We start from the raw sequence: 19,373 nt of genomic DNA on the forward strand, positions 1-19,373 counted from the left end.
CAGACTGGAACCTGCTGAGGTGTTTCCACACTGGAATTAGAAGGTGAAAAAGTGGTAGAGCTATCCACATATTGATAATATTGCTGCTCAAACAACTGGATCACAACACCATAATTTCAGACTCAACAAAACACTTCTGTGCAAAAATTGTCTTTTTGCTTCAAAATTGGTGCACTTTACAAATGTGAAAACTTAAAATTAGTCAGTTCCTAATAGCTCCTGTTGCTCTGTCCCAGATCCTGCCACCCTAGCAGTTTGAAAGCACGTCAAAGTGCAAGTAGATAAATAGGTACCGCTCCGGCAGGAAGGTAAACGGCATTTCCGTGCACTGCTCTGGTTCGCCAGAAGCAGCTTAGTCATGCTGGCCACATGACCCAGAAGCTGTACGCCGGCTCCCATAACCAATAAAGCGAGATGAGCGCTGCAACCCCAGAGTCGTCCGTGACTGGACCTAACAGTCAGGGGTGCCTTTACCTTTAATGTTTCTGTTTGGTTAATTTTATGAAAGAATTAAACTCCATTATGTTTCCCTGATAATTTATCTCCTATCAATTTTAATTTGTACATAGTAATTGATATTGGTTTTGCAATTGTTAAACATGGCAGAACTACAAAGTGGGATGCAATAATTTGTATAACAATTTAGCTATTAGGGTTTGTAACAATTCTTAGTTATTTCTGTCTGCAGATTGGAGTTGCTTTGGGGGTCATGCTAGTGGCATACTTCTACAGAATGCTAGAAGTGTAACCTTCTGATACATTGTTTTGCTCTATTTAAAGCTGCTTGTTAGAATTCATTTGTTTTCGTATTAGCTGATAGTTTTGTATATTTTGAATATTAGCATGTAGCTTGCAGCATTGAGAATGAGTTGTTGTTGTTGTTGTTGGCGGCAGCAGCTGTCTGTCTCGAGAGGCAATAGAGTGTGCTTCCAGGGGTGAAATCAAACTGCTGCATAAGCAGCACCAAAGTGACCTCCTCGTGGCACAAGCCTGGGCTGCTGAGATGACAAGACCCCTCTCTCAGCCTTGTTGATGTGGTCCAAAGGAAAGTAGAGTAATACATTTGGCACAAGCTTAGCTGCAGGAGTTGTTGTAAGGAGGTGTAGAAAGCACCATCTAACCATCTTAGGGACTGCACTCCAGGTTTGTGTAGGGTTAACTCCTTGGCCTTTTCATCTTCCAAAGATGCCCCACAAGGCAGTGGGTACAAGATTTTTCCTCAGAGTTTACTCTCAAACTACCCCCAACGGAGCATGATGTGTCCCCCAGTAGAGGTACCATCCCTCCCCTAATTCCCTCACACCCCAGAAGTTGTCCTCTTATACCAGGTTCAGACCATTTATATTTTCCCTTCCCCATCCATTTTTATGCAGATACCAGGGATTGATCCTGGAACCTACTGAATACAGATTCAATCCCAGTGGTATCTCCAGAGAGTGCTGGGTATGTTCTGAGCCTGGAACCCTGGACAGCTGCTGCCAGTCAGTGTTGAAAATAAATGGTATACCTTTTGCCATAGTGATCAAGCAACAAAAAAGCTAGCCAGGGCGGATCCTGTCTGTTATTCCCTTGTCCTTTTTGTCCACTGTTCCAGAACTTGGAAGATAATTATGAAAAGACATAGTGGACCTCCTTTAACCTGAAAAAGAGAAGGCATGCAAACAAGAGTTATTTCATTGCTGCTGACTTTCTTGGATGTTCTGTTCAGTGCAAAAATGATGCTGTGGTTGGGGCAATTAATGCTTTATTGTCTTAGGGTCTTGGCTTAAGCATGCCTTGGAGACAACCCCATCTTGGGGCGGGGATGGATACAAAGGCTGCTTTCTGTTTACTTCTGAATAGTGGAGGCTGACCCATTGGGGCAATTGGGGCACTACCCTACCAACCCAAGTCTGCCCTTACTCAACCCCTGTATAGCCATCTTCTTACTTACAACCAGTCAAGGGTGGCTTAGTCTGCCATTCACTTTGGTTCCTCCTACTGTTGGTCTTCTTGCATTCCACCCTACCAGTCACATTGGGCACCAGCCACCACTGCTCCTGCAGGCAGGGGAGAGGGGTGGATTAAAGGACCTAGGGGAGGAGTGGGCAGAAGCAGCTGCTACTATGTCTCTTGTTTGATCCCTACACATAAAAATAAACACCTGTTTTTCAGGTTACAGTCTGGCTCCCTATTATTATTTTAGTTCCAAAATAATATAATACAGAATGGTTTACAAATGAAGCAAGACTGACGTGGTTAGGCATGCCCTCTCCAGGAAAGGAAAGGGGACATGTGGTATAGTAACCAAACTTGGTAAAAGGCATTTCTAGTCAACTGGCATGATCTGATAATTCAGAAGCAGCATGAAGGAATACCCTATCGCTGTGATTCTGAATTTTCAGAAAGAGTGCAGCTGCATCCATGACAGGTTGTATTTGTAATCCTAGATCCTACAAACAGTTATTTCATCTTATCTGAATTAAGTTTGTTCATTGGCATCCAGCTTCTCACAGTTTCCAGGCACTAATTCAGGCTTTCCACTGCCTTCCTCAGATCAGAGGCAGATGGAAGATGATAGTTTGTATGGGAGAAAGGCCCGATTGTACTTTCTGGAACTGACATCTGAATAAACAATTGGCTGAAATCTAACATAGCCAAATCCAAACTTGTTTAAAAGCCCTGTATCTTATTAACAGTACATAATGCTACTTAAGCATAGTAATCTTTGGTATATGTCTTTCCAAGGTACTACTGTGAAGTAAAATGCTCATTGGTTGGTAATTGGGAAAACATGCAATTTTGTACATTTAACTTGGCTTATTAAAGTCACGCCATTCTATTATTATTCATAACACAGGAAGAGAGATAATTAAAGTGATTTATGATGATGCTGTACTTTGGTTAGTCAGACTAACCTGACAACCTTTGGGACTGTGGGGTTGGGAAGTAGGTATCTAAAGCACAGTAAAGGAATTCTGATACATGTGATGTGTTGAAAAACAAGGATTTTCATTTCCGCCACTTTTGTTGCAGGAATATATGTTACCCAAATTTATCCCTGCCCAAAAGCTGTGAATCCAAGGCATTTGACTAGGATATGCTTTAAGAATGAAGGGCATTATAATAACTTAAACAGTAAGAATATTTTGAAGAAACAGATATGAAACCTGCTTCCCATTAATAAGATGAAAATAAAACTTTGTGTCAATTGCCTTCCCCTTTTCAGCAGTGCAGTATACAGTGGTACCTCGGGTTAAGTACTTAATTTGTTCCGGAGGTCCGTTCTTAACTTGAAACTGTTCTTAACCTGAAGACCACTTTAGCTAATGGGGCCTCCTGCTGCTGCTGCTGCGCCGCCGGAGCATGATTTCTGTTTTCTCATCCTGAAGCAAAGTTCTTAACCCAAGGTACTATTTCTGGGTTAGTGGAGTCTGTAACCTGAAGCGTATGTAACCCGAGGTACCACTGTACACACCTGAAGATGCTTAGGTGGAAGATGAGCATAACTGTTGTTTGATGTGATTGTGTGTATGTATGTACATAATACACACACACACACACACACACACAAACAAACACCCTGAACATGGGGGGGGTGTTTGTCTTTGCTTGTAATCTTCTTAGTGTTGTATGATGTGCACTGTTGGAGAAAGTACGGGATAGATTTTTTTATTTGATCTATTATGGCAACCAGGTGTTTTTGTGTTGTACCTTTTAAAATTGAAAAATACCCAATAATTAGCTAGTATTACAGTTGCTTACTTTGGATCACTATTACTCTGTTGGATCTTAATTTAGATGCGGCTCAAATCTCTCTCTAAAAAAATTATAAATAACATCTTGACCCAAATCTAAATTAAAATCAGAGTGACCCGTGCCTAATAAAATGCTTGGCTCCAAAGGTACCTGTTAAACCAGTTTTGCCTCCTGAAGAGTGATCAAGAGGCTTTCAGCCATGAGAGAGCTGCAAGCTCTTTCTGTTTTACAAACGTGCCTTGGTGCTTTGAGCACTCTTCTCCCAGCTTGCCTCTGTTCAAGGAAAGACTTCAATCCCCACAATTCCGCGGTTGCACATGCGTCTTCTGCTTACAGTTGTCAAAGTGCTCTTGCCAGAGCAATTTCTATTTGTCATATACCAAACCCGAAAGAAGGAAATAGACACACTGTCCCTTCCTTTTATTGATCTTTAAATACAGAATACTCAAAAGGTAACTGTTATCGGCGGCTAAGCGGGTTACTGCATGCAAACGAAGTATTATGGGAGTATTTGATTTTCATGTACAGTAGTTTAGACGGGCACAAATACACGGGGGGAAAGGGGGTGGAGGAAACAGGAGGCGCCGCATACCAGCCCAATGCTAGGTATTTAGCTGCCTATTTTTCCGAGTAATACCCAATTTGCCTCTCTTCAGTTTGCCTGCGTGCACGTAATGGTTAGGTATTGACCTTGACAGAGGGGTAGATCTGTAGTGAAATCGTACGTATAAGAAGCGATGGGGGAAATAATGCTAGCTAGTGTCTCAATATGAAGTTGATTAAAAATACCTTAAAATTGTTGTAGCACAGCTTATCTGCTATATTGGAAGCAATAGTTTTACTTTACTATTGGCTATTGTTTAAATGATTTCCTAAACTGGCTGTTAAAACACAGGAGGAGAGCAATATATCTGATTGTCCCTCTGTGTATGAAATGTATTGTATTAATTTTTCTTCCTTTACCGTTGTGGTGACTTTGATCGGAGCGCAGCTAATGGAAAACTACACAAAGCCTTTTATATTATGGCTTGCTGCAGTGCTGCTTTAAAGGTTTCCCTGCACCCCCTACAACAGCAGCAAAGCTGCGTGCTACAGATGCGCTAGTTTGCTCCTTTTCGGATTAGGAATTTAGCTTAATACTCTCTTTATGCACTCCCTGCAAGGCATTATTTTTAGATCAGCACAGATCAGCAATAAAATAAAATAAAAAATACTGCTTGAATATATTTCTTCTATGCCCATTAAAAATGTTGATGTTTTTACTTGATTACCTGTTATGAAGAGGGATTTTAAATTCAGGAATGTTTTGAATTTAGTGGTTATGAGAGAGGAAGTCACTACCTTCATATTTCTTCACACCCTTCTCAAAGCAACCCCTGTTTAAGTATTGGTTATTTTACTGATGCAGTTAAATAGCGTTGAGAGATACATTCGATTTTGAAGGTTGCAATATTATTTGAGAAAAGTATACAGTATTGTTAAAACAAGCCTGTTTAATTTATGAATTTGTTCAGCGTCTTTTCCAGACGGCCGTCTTTTGTTTGGCCTATTTAACTATTTGCTGTTCCTCTGATAGCGTTCTCATAGGTGCAGAGGTAGGGAATGTTCTTTAGTAACAATAGATAGAAGACAAAATGGTCATTATTACTATCTGGTGATTTATATTGGCAATATGAATTAATTAGTGTTTTATGCCTGTGCGTGGAAAAATCTGCAGCAGGAGGATGCCTACAAGGAAGTGTTAACGCGTCTGAATACTTTCCCCAGTTTATGCGGGATTGAAGGCTTCAGTATTTTTTGCTCAAAGCAATTTAGTTCTTGGATTATTAAATGCCATATTTAACATGGGAGACAAAAGGACTATTAAAACAAACAAAACTGTATCCCCTAGTTACGTGTAAGATGCCTCCCACCCCTTCAGTAGCTTAAAAAAAACACCGTTTGGCTTAGTTCTTTTCGTTTATTCAGGGCTTTAAAATCGTGGATCCTGAACTGTTTTTAATTATTTGGTTGAACCGGTTTGTTGATTAAGCGAAATGGGTATGCGGCTCCTTTAAAAAGTCTATTCATAGGAAAGGGGGTGGGGGAGAGTAAAGGCTGCTGTCTTTTTAACCTTGCTGAAGGACGCAGCAGTATTTATTGACGTATGCAAATAACAAGGAAGGAGGAGGGTGCACGGAAAAACAGGAACCAGAATCAGTTTCTCATTGCAGGGCGAGAGCTCTGAGTTCCGGTGTATGAGAAAGAGACGTGGCGAAATTGCTGTATATCTCTGCCCTATAAGCATACCTTTCCTTTACACTGAAGGGAACCAAGACATCAAAAAGGGTGAAACATCTTTAAATGTATTTTTAGAAGCGACGTGGAGCGATTACACTGATTCAAACTGTTACTCCTAAAGGGGTGGGGGTAGGGATTACGTATTAGTCGTGCCTTGCAACTTGCGGCAGCGTTACGCTCGCAGTGGCATTCTTGCAAGCAGCAGAGGCGAAGGCTAAAGCAGCCATATGAATGTTAACAGTCTGTCTTCTGGATTTTTTCCCTTCTTCCTCTCGTTTCAGCTGCGCAAACCATGCAGGATGATTTACTGATGGACAAAAGCAAAGCCCAGCCCCAGCAGCAGCAGCAGCGGCAGCAGCAGCAAGATCCAAACGCAGCAGAAGCCCCTTCTACACCCATCACGTCAGAGACATCCAAACAGGAGGACAGCAGCCCAGTGACTAGCATCGGCTCAGCAGCTCCTGCCCAAAATAGCAAGGAAAAGATGCAGATGGAGTCCCCCATCTTGCCAGGCTTAAGTTTCCACCAGCCTCAGCAGGAACCTACAGCCGGCACCTCCTTGTCTCCCTCCTTCGGAAGCACCTGGTCTACTGGGACCACAAATGCAGTGGATGATAGCTTTTTCCAAGGGATTACCCCTGTCAATGGGACAATGCTTTTCCAGAATTTCCCTCACCATGTAAATCCAGTTTTTGGTGGCACTTTCTCCCCCCAGATTGGCCTAGCTCAGACTCAGCACCACCAACAGCAGCAGCAGCAAGCCCAGCAGCAGCAAAGGAGATCGCCAGTCAGCCCCAATCAAGCATCTTTTGCCCAGAGAAATGCTGCTTATAGCCATCAGCCCATCATGACCAGCAAACCTTCCTCCTCCTCAGCTTCCACCTCTTCTCCTTCCAGCTGGAATAACCACCAAAATGCTGCCTGGAGTACACCTTCCAATCCTTGGGGCGGGCTGCAAGCTGGCAGGGACCCTCGAAGGGCAGTAGGTGTGGGTGTTGGTGTAGGAGTGGGAGTTGGAGTGCCATCCCCACTTAATCCCATTTCACCTCTTAAGAAGCCCTTCTCTAGCAATGTCATTGCCCCGCCAAAGTTTCCACGGGCTGCTCCCCTAACCCCAAAATCCTGGATGGAAGACAACGCCTTCAGGACTGACAATGGTAACAATCTGTTGCCTTTTCAGGTAATGTCTTTTATTTGAGTAAAGGGGAAGTGATATTTCAGTATTTGTCTCATAATATAATTCTATGTTACATCAAACACTGCTTTTGCCATTCTAGCACATGCCTGACTTCATTAGCTATTTTCACTGAAATAATTCAAGCTATATAGTAGCTGAGGGCACTCACATATGTTAAAATTTTCAAGTAAAAATTAGAGTCAGGTTGTGATTCAATATTCTTTGTTTCCCTTTAATTTTGACTTTAAGGATCAGAAATATTTGCTTCTTGGTGCTCCCTTTCTTCCCACCCTTCTTCCTAGGATGTATCATGTTCCAGTATTTTAATTGGTACAGTATTTATTTATTTTTAAATCTGAAATATAGGAACATTAATGGATCCATTAAAGTAGTTGGCTTCAAATTTGAAATTAAATGGCTGACTAAAACTGAGAACAGTTTAGGAATCTCGTTAATTACCTTCTGCATATTAAAGGGCCAAACCCTTTCTGCTTTAAAGGGCTTTACGTTATTAGTCCTGAGAAATGAGGTTCAGCAGGATTCGGTTTGCAAAATCAGGCAGATGAATGCAAATAAAATGCTGAAATTGCTGAAGTGTAATCATGATAATGTGTTTAGGGTGTGGGTTTGAAGGAGTTTTGGATGTGTGTTGACTTGAGTATCATTTGCTTTCAATAAGGAAATCTCTAATGGCAACATGCAAGATTAAGAAATACAGGGAACGTATTTGTGTGAATGAATTTCTTAAACTTCACTTTTATGCCTTATCAGAGGAAAGCTACAATAGGACATGACCTTCACAACCATATTGCAATGGAGCCTATTTACTAGCTACATAAGCCCTGAAATATTTAAAGCAGCAGTGTCCTTCATTGGTTTTGTTATCTAAGATGTCAGGGCAGATCAATTGCAACAACTGAAACTGGGGAAAATAGAAGCTCTGAAATTTTAATGTAGAATGGAACTTGTCTTGGTGTTAAATGCCGCCTCAACTGAATAATTGGCACATGCACTTTACCTTGTATCCTGTATCAGATTATGAAGATAGAAGCTTTTTTGTTTTATGTTGGTTGCCCCAAGTTGTTGCTTCTAAATGCATAAATTGGACTCTTAAAGGGCAGTGAAATCACTTTGTTTTCTGGTTTCAAAGGAACACTCTTTTAAAGTTACATTTTCCAATTCAGGCAATAAATTACAATAAACAGTTACTGCTGGGACTGATTTTAAAATCCAGTATATTCAGTAGTGCAGAATAAAATCTTTTAAGAATACCTGCTTACCTAGAGCTTTGAGGCAGCAGCGCTTTGCTGCATGGCAGTGGCGAGGTTCTGGGCCATCTTTCCTGCATGGCCATTGGGGGATGCCAGAGCCTCCGCTTCTGGCTGCATGGTTTGGCACGAAGAGTCCTTTCCAATGGGCCAATCAGAGAGTGCTAGGTTGTGTCAGCAGCCTATCTTTAACCTGCTGATATCCTATAAATTGTGGCTGTACCTGGGGCCCCAGTTCTTCTGGGGGTTTCCCACCTTCTCACCCTGTGTATGTATGGACATGCTCAAATGTGATCAGGCAAGCCAGTGTGAAGACCTTGCTATGGAACACTTAGTTACTATTCTCAGAGCCATGAATTAATTTTTCTTGCAGACAAATTGGCCGGTCTACCTCATAGCAAGTGTCACAACTTTTTGCAGATGGCACTGGCTTGAATCTTTAGCCTATTGTGTTCCCCCTAAAAGGGTATGGGATGGGGTGTTTCTTTCCAGGAGCCTACACACGGGACCAATAGGCCATAGCACCTTTCTGAGTGGCGGCCCTGGTGGGTCGTCCAACTTGATATATGTCAAGGGGTGACTCTCATCCCAGGGATGACCCATCCCATTGACCAACCAGTAGGCTGGTTGATTAATTCTGGATTCATACCCAGTGCCTTTGCCTATGTCTATTTACATCTGTAATCAATAAAAAGTTGGGGTCTATTTCAACCCAATGCCATTCTGTATATTTTTTACGGTTTGTTTGGCCCCATACCGTGCTGCACGCCTCCTGCTCTTGAGCATGCAGTGCTGCTTGCCTCCTTCCATTCAAATAAGAGGATTGGTTTCAGATTTCATTGTGCGGCTTAATTCTGTTAAAAGGAGAGTTGCTTAGTTCCTACTGGTTCTTCTGTGTGAAAGGAGCTGCAGGCTTCTTGCCAGTTGATGTCTTAAAAGTCAAAGAGGTGGACAGACAGACTTCTCTTGAGACATTTATGTCTGCTAATTGTAGTCTATTATTGCATTCCATGAAGTAAGTGTAAAGTATAATTAGATGCTTCTGTGGTGCCTAATGACAAATATGGTAACCTATATATTGCTATATAGGTTACTACATTGACTTTCTGAAACATAGGTGTTAGACTGACATGCATGACAAGTCACTTTTCCATTAAAACAATGAAGACAAGCTAACATATAGCATTTTCCTTCTAAATAATGAGTGACATCCAGTTGTGGCTGCCATGGAATGGACTTCCAGTGGTGCAACGATATTTCCCCTTCCTTTCTTCTTACTTGTTACTCCCCCCGCCCCCTATTCTCCAGGAGTCCTCCAGAGCAGATTTGGGGAGAAAGTAGATAAGAAGGAAGTCCGTTCATTGGATATTGCCCAATGTTTGCAGTACTCACATTCTAAACATTGATATATCTTGTGTTTATGTCAAGAGTAAAAGAAAATAAAAGTAATTTATAAAGTACATTTGATTCTGACTCAAAATAGATACATTGTACAGGCAATATTAATTTAATGTATTGGTTCTAAAATATGATCGAAACCTTCCTTTTCTTTAAATATCCTATAAAAGTAAAAGCCAACATAAGAATTTATTTATTTTTTTTGTAAAAAGAAATATGATTTTTCAACTAAGAAATGGCTTACGTTGATGAGGGATGGATTTACGACATGAGAATATTCTCTGAGGGGGGAGCCTAGTACTCATTCCATGGTTCATTTAGTAGGTATGTTAATAGTACAGACTTAACTTGTTTCATAGTTTGTGCTTCTGGAAGTTGGAGGCGGTGTGGCTTAATTTCCAACAGAATTCTTAGCATTGTCATCAAATGACAGTTCCAGATTTATTGGGTATGCACTGATAGTTCCACTGCGTTCAGACTGGGCTATTATAAGTCAGACTTGTTTGGGGTTGCTTTTGAAAATGGTTCAGAAATTTCAACTTTACGAAACACAGCTGCCCAGTTGCTTGACAGGATCAGGCATTTGGAACACATAACACCTGTACTGTACTATATAATACTGCCTGCCAATTCATTTCAAGGCCTGTGCTGGGTTTTATTTTGAAATACTGTTGCTTTGTTTTTGCAATTCTAATTAAATAGCTTTCATCATTATGGTTGTTTTGAGCCATATTTGTATTAAGTTATTGTAAGCCATGTTGTGAAGGCTTTTTTTAAAGAGCAGCATATAAACTAACTCAGAATAAAGCTAATTTAAGTTTATAGTATGACTATGCCATCCATACACCTGGGAGCTTTACTAAATACTAAGTACACCAAATGGCACGATTATTTTAAACATATGTTGCCAAGTATTTTCCCATAAAAAACAATTGGGCAAATTTGTCACACCTTTTGCTATTTGGTGTTGTTTGAAAATGTTTTCATTTTGTAGCTTTAACTTGGCATGTTTACTTTAAATGATGTTGCGACTAGATAAGGTGGCAGTTCTAAAATTACATATACATTGCAAAAACTCTTTAGCTGCCTAAATTTAAATATTACATTTAACTTACCCTGTATGAACTATGAAAACATAAAGATGCTTGTTAATACCTAGGTGAGGGTGATGATCTTAAAGGAAGACTTTGTTTTTCATCACCATCAATACATGCTTTGCAAATGGTCTCAAGAAGAATTTAAAGAATGTGGGGTGACGTACTGAAAAATTGTGGTTATTCAGTCATATTCAGAATTTGTTATCTTTTTATGAGAATCCCACAATCTGCATGTGGCAGATTTCAGTCTTCAAGGCACACAGATGAAAGGCAAATAAGGGGTCCTTGCTGGAAAAAGGTTTTGAATCCTGCCTTTTTTGTATGATGTCCTATTTAGAATTGGTGCTTCAGAATATACAAAATATTATTTGATAGTGTCAGCTGCAAGCACTGAGAAGGAACCTCATTTCTCTACCTTTCCCAAATAATTTGTTTGTAGTAGCTGACTACTTCTCTAAATGAAAGTCAAGCTGCTGTTCCCAATTATTACCTTATTTAGATGTTGCAGTATTGACATAATTAAGTATCCCATTTGGCTCAAATATTATGTATTAGAGGGCAACATTTCTTGTAATGCTTCTGCTCTTGAGTTATAGCCAGGATATCCAGAGCCTTAGATTTTTTTGATTAATCTTATAGTTGGAGATCATTTAAAATATGTGTGGCTGCTTTAGTGTCCTTTTCATTACTTCTGCATATATCTTTGAAAAATATGCAGTAAGTTTCTAAACTTTTGAATGCCCATCATGCCTCTTGGATTAGGTCCATAGGGGAATAGTTCTGAAATCCTGAGTATACACAATAGAGTATGGCACAACAGATGTGAGCTGGAACTAAATTTCTGTAATGTTGACTACAGACTCTTAATGCTAAGAGTGTATATTTAAGAATTTAAAAATATTTTGTATTATGATTTATGTAATTTGAGGAATTAATGCTGTGCAGCTCTATCCTAGATGATGTTAGTATTATGCCATATGTTGCTCTAAAAATACCTTGCTTATCAAACAAAAAAGAGAGCAAGCAAACACAATATCTTGGCTACCATTTGCTACTGAGCAGCTTGGTTCAGCAGGAACTCTACACATGTCCTGGCACTAAAACTATTTTGCTTTCACACTGTGTGTGTAATATATTCTAACCTTTTTTTAAAAAAACCTGGCTAGTGTTTGAAAGTAATAAGAGAGCTATCAGTTGTTTTAAGGTGAATAGATTCAGTATAGTGTGGAACAGTGGACTTAGATCCAGATTCAAATTGCTGCTCAGCTGCAAAGCTTACTAGCTGAGCTTGGGCAGTCATTGTCTCTTAACCTAACCTACCCCACAGGTAATAAAGTGAGAACATCACGTGTGTTGCCCTGAGCTCCTACATGAGAGGAATCAAAATGTACAGCCAGGCATATCATTTTGGCTTTTAAACAGTCCTTGAAAACCTATTTATTCCAACTTGCTTTTATTTTGGGGAAAAACAATCTGAGATCTTGGGCTGCTTTTCTGATTTATTGCTGTTGGTTTAAAATTCTGTTTTTACTAATGGTTTAATTAGTTGTATCAGCTATAGGGCTGGACTCTGAGTTGGTTTTAACTGCTGAAATCATTGTATTTTATAAAAAAATTCCTTCCAGTAGCACCTTAAAGGCCAACTAAGTTAGTTCTTGGTATGAGCTTTCGTGTGCATGCACACTTCTTCAGATACCAGTATCTGAAGAAGTGTGCATGCACACGAAAGCTCATACCAAGAACTAACTTAGTTGGTCTTTAAGGTGCTACTGGAAGGATTTTTTTTATTTTGACTATGGCAGACCAACACGGCTACCTATCTGTAACATTGTATTTTATGAGAGCTGTATATTTTAATGTAAACTGCCTTGGGGGGCTTTTTTCCTGAAAGGTGACCTAGGAATATTTAACAAAAATTATTAATAAAAAATAAATGTGATAATTATATTATTGTTACTTGTTACAGATACAAAGCAATATTCTGGGTTCCTTCAAGCTACAGTTGATTATTACTTATTAGGAAAAGGAAGTTAAATGTTTAGGATGATGGCTTTAACACCCCTTATACAATAGTTCTGTTGCTTCTTGATAATATAGTAGCAGATGCTGTTGAAGTAGTCATCATATGGAAAAATGATGGATGGGTGGGTTAGAGTGCTGGTTGAATAATTTTTCATGTTGCTTAAACTGAAACATAAAATTAATTCCATGCTAATTTCCACAGTTCATTTGTTGTTGAGACTAGAATATTAATTGATGCAGCAGCTTTTAAAATGACTAAAACTGATGATTTAATAAGTACATTTAAATATAAAAATAAAGAATTGGATGCAGCTTTTAGAGAACACTACTTGTTTTGAGAGAGATTTTAAATACAGGCAGTGACCATTTTGCACGTGTTTTATTGGCACACAACCTCTGATGCACACCCTGTTTTTGACCCTAGAACAGGGCGGGCTTATTTGCACTCCGCTAATTCATGTGATAACCCAGCATGCAATCCCTGCACAAATGAGGAGTTGGCTGTAATATTAATATGACCCTTGGTACAGATGTGTATCTTAAAATGCTATGGCATAATAATAAGCCCTGTTCTGATGTCAAAGGCTAGTAATGTGGCTTGTGCATTAGTTCTAAAGCCAGAAATAAACTGGTTATCATACCATAAAATACTGTATTGTATCCAATCCCAGTTTGAACAATATGTGCCAGCTGACTTCCAGTTAAGATGGAAGCTCTGAGGAGCAGTGATTCCACAAACTCCAGACCTAATTTTTAGCCAAAGATATCCTGCAATGGAATTGTTTTTTCTCTTTTCCCGTAGCTTATAATTTTTATTTTGTCCTTTTGCTGTACATAATCCACTTCACTTGGAGTAATTTATTGTATGTGGGGTTGTTTCCTTTGTGCTTGTGGCTATGCTGTGAAAAGAGCCTAAGAAACTGGTGGACTCACAGCACATGCTGAGGAACACACCTGAAGTTGAGCCTTTAGTTGCTTCAAGTTCCACTGAAGAGATTATGGATCTTAAAAAAATTATCTGAATGAATGTGACATCTATCAAATCTTCAATTCTGATGCTGCACACTTCAGCACATCAGATTTAATAACATATGGTCACCACTGGGTATTGCCTTTCAGATGTGCAAGGCCGGGAAGATGAGACTGTATTCCCCCTTTATATCCTTAGAGTGGAGAATTCAGCTTTACATGCTAAATAGTTGGAGTTGGTGGGTAGGTCTCATAGTAACAAATTAAGAATTATGGGGTGAGGGAGAGATTGGTTCAGGGGGAACCCTATGTTTTTGTGGCAACCCTTCTAACAGTTACTGGATTTCTTGAATGGTTCTATCTTACGGTAGATAGAATGTGCAAAGCACAGCCCAGTCCCCCCCCCCAGGAAGAGAATATGTCAATATTTTAAGATATCTAATCAAATAGGATTTGTTGCGGAGTGCATGTGAGAAGTGGGTGATGAAGTGGGGGCCAAATGTGGATGAGATAGTTTGTTTCTGGATTATGTGAAGGAGGTTTTTGAGGCCTGGCAGACTTTTTCCTGCTATTTTCTGTATGTGCATCAATGGGCAAGTCAGAATTTCTATGAACCAGCAGTGCTGAAGGACTTTCTGCTTACGCTTGATCTTCCACTGGAAAATCCTGTACTGTACAGGAATAACTTTCTGTGCAGGTCTGGCCTTTAGTTGCTGTCCAGCTGCCTTATTCTACCCAGGTTGATAACATCAGCTGTCTTCTGCTGAGAAACACTGTAGACCTGGTTCCTGCAAACTTCACTATAGCCTAGGTTTAACAGTTCCTGAAGTTGTCTGTGACTATGGACTTCCTCATTTTGAACACAGGCATTGCATGGACGATAATTCTGTTTGTTAGATTTAAGTTTGTTTTGGATCACCATGTTGTTTCCCTCTTTTTCTTTAGTGTGAAATAACACATTCTGGCAATCCCCATTGATCTTCTGGTTTCCCCTTCCTTCTCCTTCATATACACAGCAACACATTTGCTTTATTTTAGTTATATTATACTGTTTTGTTTTACCCTGTGTTACTGTTATAACATAGGAGAGAGTTGTTGGGCTTTTACTTAGCACACCGTGTAGCTCTTTGACAATCCTGCTATCCCTGTTAATAAACAGCCTCTTGGAAAAGAATCATTTATTGGTTGTGAAGGGCCATACCTCAGTGGTATAGCATTTGCCTTGCATGTGGAAGGTCCCAAGTTTAGTCTCCATCATTAAGGAGGTCTGCTATGCATGATGCTAGAATTGGTCCTTTAGCATTGCAGCACCTACCTTTTGGAACTCCCTCCTATTATATATCAGACATGTGCATTGTCCAGTGTCCTTCTAAGCCTTTTAAGTGGACACTTGTATCCCTGTTGGTATCTGTTCGATTTGAACTGATTTGGATATGTGTTGTAGCTTTACATTGTTTTTATATTTCTATAATTATTCCAAAGTTGTTTTATACTGGTGCTCAGCAGTGACTTGTGAGGATGTCACATGCCCTCCCTTTTTTGTTTCTTTTCATGGGAAACTGTATTTATGTTACCTAGGGTCTTCCATGAGAAGCATGCTCTTGGGTATGTTTGCATAAAAATTGGGGACAGAATGGTTCTTTGGAAAAAATGGGCTGAAGAGGGACTGCCTAGCTTAGACTGGCTGGTGATCCAAGATCACAAATCCCCGGGCATGATTGCCCCAGTGTAACACTCAAGACCTACAACTTATTCCTTCAGGGCATTGGTAGGCAAAACCAAATTAGGTGCAGCTGAGCTGTGAGGGGACAGAGGGACAGAGACCTGGAATATCCCATGCTTGAAAGGCAATGGAAAGTTGTATAAGGTTGTGCTCCATGGGCCAACCAAAACTTGTTTTATAGGCATGTTGGATTTACCACTGCCTTTTCCATAAGCATATATGTCACCGGTAAATGTGTGTTGGCACTGTGGAATATAATAGGCAACACTGAAAAACACAGTCTTGTCCTGTCCTGTGATGGTTCTATTTTGGTCACAGGTTATCATTCTTTTTAATCTGTTCTTGGGAAAACCTCTAAAATTTTCAGGTGCTGGTCTCATACTCAATTATATCCCAGCACTGTAGAATCTGACCAGGAGCAATGCAATTGGGTTCTTTGTCCCCTTTTGGTGGCCAAAAGTATTCTAAGGAATTCACCACAGCCACAATCATTCAGTGATCACAAGACTTGTCAACTCTTGCCTAGCTTGAAAAAGTGACCTTTGGCAGTAGTAACAGATACACAAGCACACATACATTTGGTCTTCATATATAGTACTGCTTGAATCAGGTAGGGTTCATCAGCCTTTCTGGACCAGTGGACACATTTTTAACTTTGAGAGTGTGCTGTGGATGCCAGTCACAAAATAGCTGCCATGGAAGTGTAGCATAACAATAAATTAGACAGTACAGTCCTGGCAAAGCTTTTCCCATAACTATATTTCCATACTCAAGCCATGACTGTACTGTCTAATTCATATATGAAGACCAAATGTCTGAGTGCCTGTGCACCTGCTCCTACCTGCCCAAGGCCACTTTGGTTAAAGGCACTAGAACCTGGTTTTTGTCCAATACCAACCCCTAAACCAAAGCCTAGACTGCCCCATTAATCACAGAGACGTACTTCTACGTAGACAATTCACTGCACACTGAATTGTTACTAAGTGCCTGGTCTTTAGCTCCTGTGCAGCATGAGACATCCTAATATTCTTTGCAAAGTTTTCATATTTGCCCCGGGGGGGGGGAGTTATTTAACATCCATCTACACTTAATTGTGTAGTATTATTTGCAGAAAATAACTTCTAGGGACCTACTGATCTGAGATGCATCAACGGCAGGAAAGTTTCATCCTGGTTGCTAGTGAAAAAGGAAGGAGGGCAAGCTACAGAGATTCCAAGGAGTAGAAAGTAAGACAGAAGCAGGAAAAATGCACTAAAGAGGAGGATAAAACAGCAGCTCTTTAGGACGCCGGGGATTCCTATTGCCTGATGTCCAAACAATTATCAATCCCACCTGTGACTTATTTGATTGGCTAAAAACAATGACAGATGGGAGCAGGCAGCCTGGGTCATTTCACAGAAGTCACTTAGAAAGGCAGTTGCATATTTTTCTTCATAACTTCCTTTCTAGGAGGGCTAGATATTTATTTATCTTTAAAAAAAGAAAGAAAAGGGGGGGCAGTAAAACTCCGCTGTGCCCTCCGCTGGGGCACTAATGATGGCCTTCACAAATAAGAGTGTAACCCTATGACATGGAGGGTATAAGTAGCATTTCAGCTGGAGACCATTCCCTACCCCTTGCCTCTTCTCTCCCCCGTTTTATAATTGTATGACAGTATATTTATGATTTTGCTTGGTTTGATTGTTGCTACTGTTTCATCTTGTGTTCATTTGTATTTTTACAAAATGAATACAAAAAAAACTCCTATGCATTTAAATAAGTGTGCAAGCTGTAATTGCTGGGAGAACAGCAGCAGAAATACTCAAGGATGCTATTATTAGTTTGGTTTGTGGTCCTCTGTTCTGTTTGGTCAGAATTTCTGAAGTATATTTGGTGGGTAAAAAGTGCTTTACACTTCTCATCTTCTATTAGCTGATGAGATAGGTCAAGCTTCAGAAATGGTGACATGCCCAAGGCAACTGAGATTTGCAGTTGAGCGAAGACTTGAGCATGGGTCCTCCATAGGTCACTTGGCACTTGTCCACTTCACTGCAGGGTTAATTAAACTGGAAAATGAGTTTTTATATTGTTTGTGCTATTTGTGCCTATTGCACCAAAATTCAGTGTCACATTCTAGTGTGGGTAGGCTAGGGTTCTCTTATAATTTTGTTACAATAAAATATTTATTGTTCACATTTTCCTTTGCTCAAAGACTGTAGGTTGCTATGTAATTCATTTACTTCTATTTAGCTGAAAATTGTCATAAAATAAAAAATATTATATACAGTTCAGGTGATTTTAAATTGCTCCTTTGCAAACTCTTTTTTTCTGGTTCCATGTTAAAATAAGGAATATCTGAAGCAGCTTTCAAATGTTTTTCAGAAGTCAAAATGTGTTTTAAAATTATGTGTGATGTGTGGAATTTCATCTAGACTCTTGCAAGTGCAAAAACAGCCAAAGGTAATATCTGTATACCAAAATCTGCATTGGATCTCTTCCATGCCCAGAGGCATAGTCACCTTCTTCTGTTTACCACTGAAATAAAATAAAGATCTATTGCAGCACAAAAGCTTCAGAAGCCATGCAGAAGATGAGCAATTGCTTATTCCTGGATCTATTGATCAAAAACCTCATCTTTATGAAAGGCATGTGTGATAAGGAAATATATATATATATATATATATATAGAGAGAGAGAGAGTGTGTTTTTCTCTTGTCACCTAAAAGTGTTTCAGTCACTGATTGGTTACTGACTTACAAGTATCAGAATGCAGTAGAATCTGGTTTGAGACCCTTCCTTTAAACACACTTCCTCATATTCCTAGAGGTGTATACCTTTCCTATAGGAGTCTCTAACTTGATCAAGTAGGATAAGCTACATCTGGGCATGTTGTTGACTTAAATGGGGAAATGGACATTGAAGATGAGGTTAAATCCATGTTTCTGGAGCATAGTGTTCCTTTATGTACTGCATCCTCCAGATAGTGCAAAGTAGATGGACTAGGTCACATTACTTTGTAAAGAGTAGTTTGTATCATAAATGAAAACATTATAGGTCGGGGTAACCAATGCAGTGTCCTTCAAATGTTGGTTGTTTACAGTTCCAATCATCCTTGATCATTGACCATGCTGGCTGGTGCTGATGGAAGAGGGGAAACAACATCTAGAAGGCACCATGTTGACTGTACCTAGGCTAGTTATTTAAACTGATCATACAGTGATAAAACTGAAGCTTTCAAAATGTGCTCTTTGATCCTAGTGCAATTTCTTGGGTGTGTGTGGGAAAGCATCATGGTTAACTGACATTGCAGATGTTCTGGTTGTACTTACCTAAACGCTTAAATCATACTGTTTCAGGATACAGACTTGTGTGTACTTGTAAAACGTTAGCAGATATATTGAGAGTAGATATATGTTTGAATTCAACACTTTTTAAAATTGTAGGTTATAACAATAATAGGAATAACCAGAAAAATATGTATTATTTTTCACTCCTTATGTTGATAAACTCTTATGTCCCTGTAGCTTTTGGGATTTCTCTTCTGGAGTATTTCCTGTAGTTTATTGGCTTGTAGGAGTTTTGGATGTTGCTACTAAAATAAGAATAGAATAAATTAACATTATGTTGAATCAGAAGGGTTAGAGGTCTTAAGATGTTCTGCTGCTTTGCCATCATAATAAAATATAAGTAAAATGTACAGCAAAGGTTTGCCCTGGTGTATG

At 39.7% G+C, this 19,373-nt stretch overlaps 1 protein-coding gene and 1 long non-coding RNA gene across 19 annotated transcripts in view; one reads left to right on the plus strand and one right to left on the minus strand.

The window, feature by feature from the left end:
* Positions 1-19,373, plus strand: part of CPEB3 (cytoplasmic polyadenylation element binding protein 3) — a 77,740-nt gene that overhangs the window by 1,632 nt on the left and 56,735 nt on the right. For 5 of the 18 annotated variants that reach the window (XM_083505884.1, XM_083505876.1, XM_083505882.1 and 2 more), the window contains exon 2: positions 6,300-7,198. In XM_083505884.1, the coding sequence (XP_083362010.1) occupies positions 6,311-7,198 (888 nt within the window). In that variant the 5' untranslated portion in view covers positions 6,300-6,310. Of the gene's footprint in view, positions 1-4,060; positions 4,191-5,903; positions 6,067-6,299; positions 7,199-19,373 lie in introns of those variants that run through there. The other 13 variants (XM_083505877.1, XM_083505885.1, XM_083505874.1 and 10 more) reach the window with 8 other exon arrangements.
* On the minus strand, positions 615-8,551 carry LOC310708109. The gene is made up of 3 exons (XR_014526851.1): positions 8,476-8,551; positions 1,934-2,039; positions 615-1,639 (listed from the first exon to the last, which is right to left on the minus strand). It is a non-coding gene; the product is annotated as an uncharacterized lncRNA (long non-coding RNA).

This window comes from Podarcis liolepis (genome assembly GCF_965112155.1).
Source record: "Podarcis liolepis genome assembly, chromosome: 5".
In the NCBI taxonomy this organism is placed as follows: domain Eukaryota; kingdom Metazoa; phylum Chordata; class Lepidosauria; order Squamata; family Lacertidae; genus Podarcis; species Podarcis liolepis.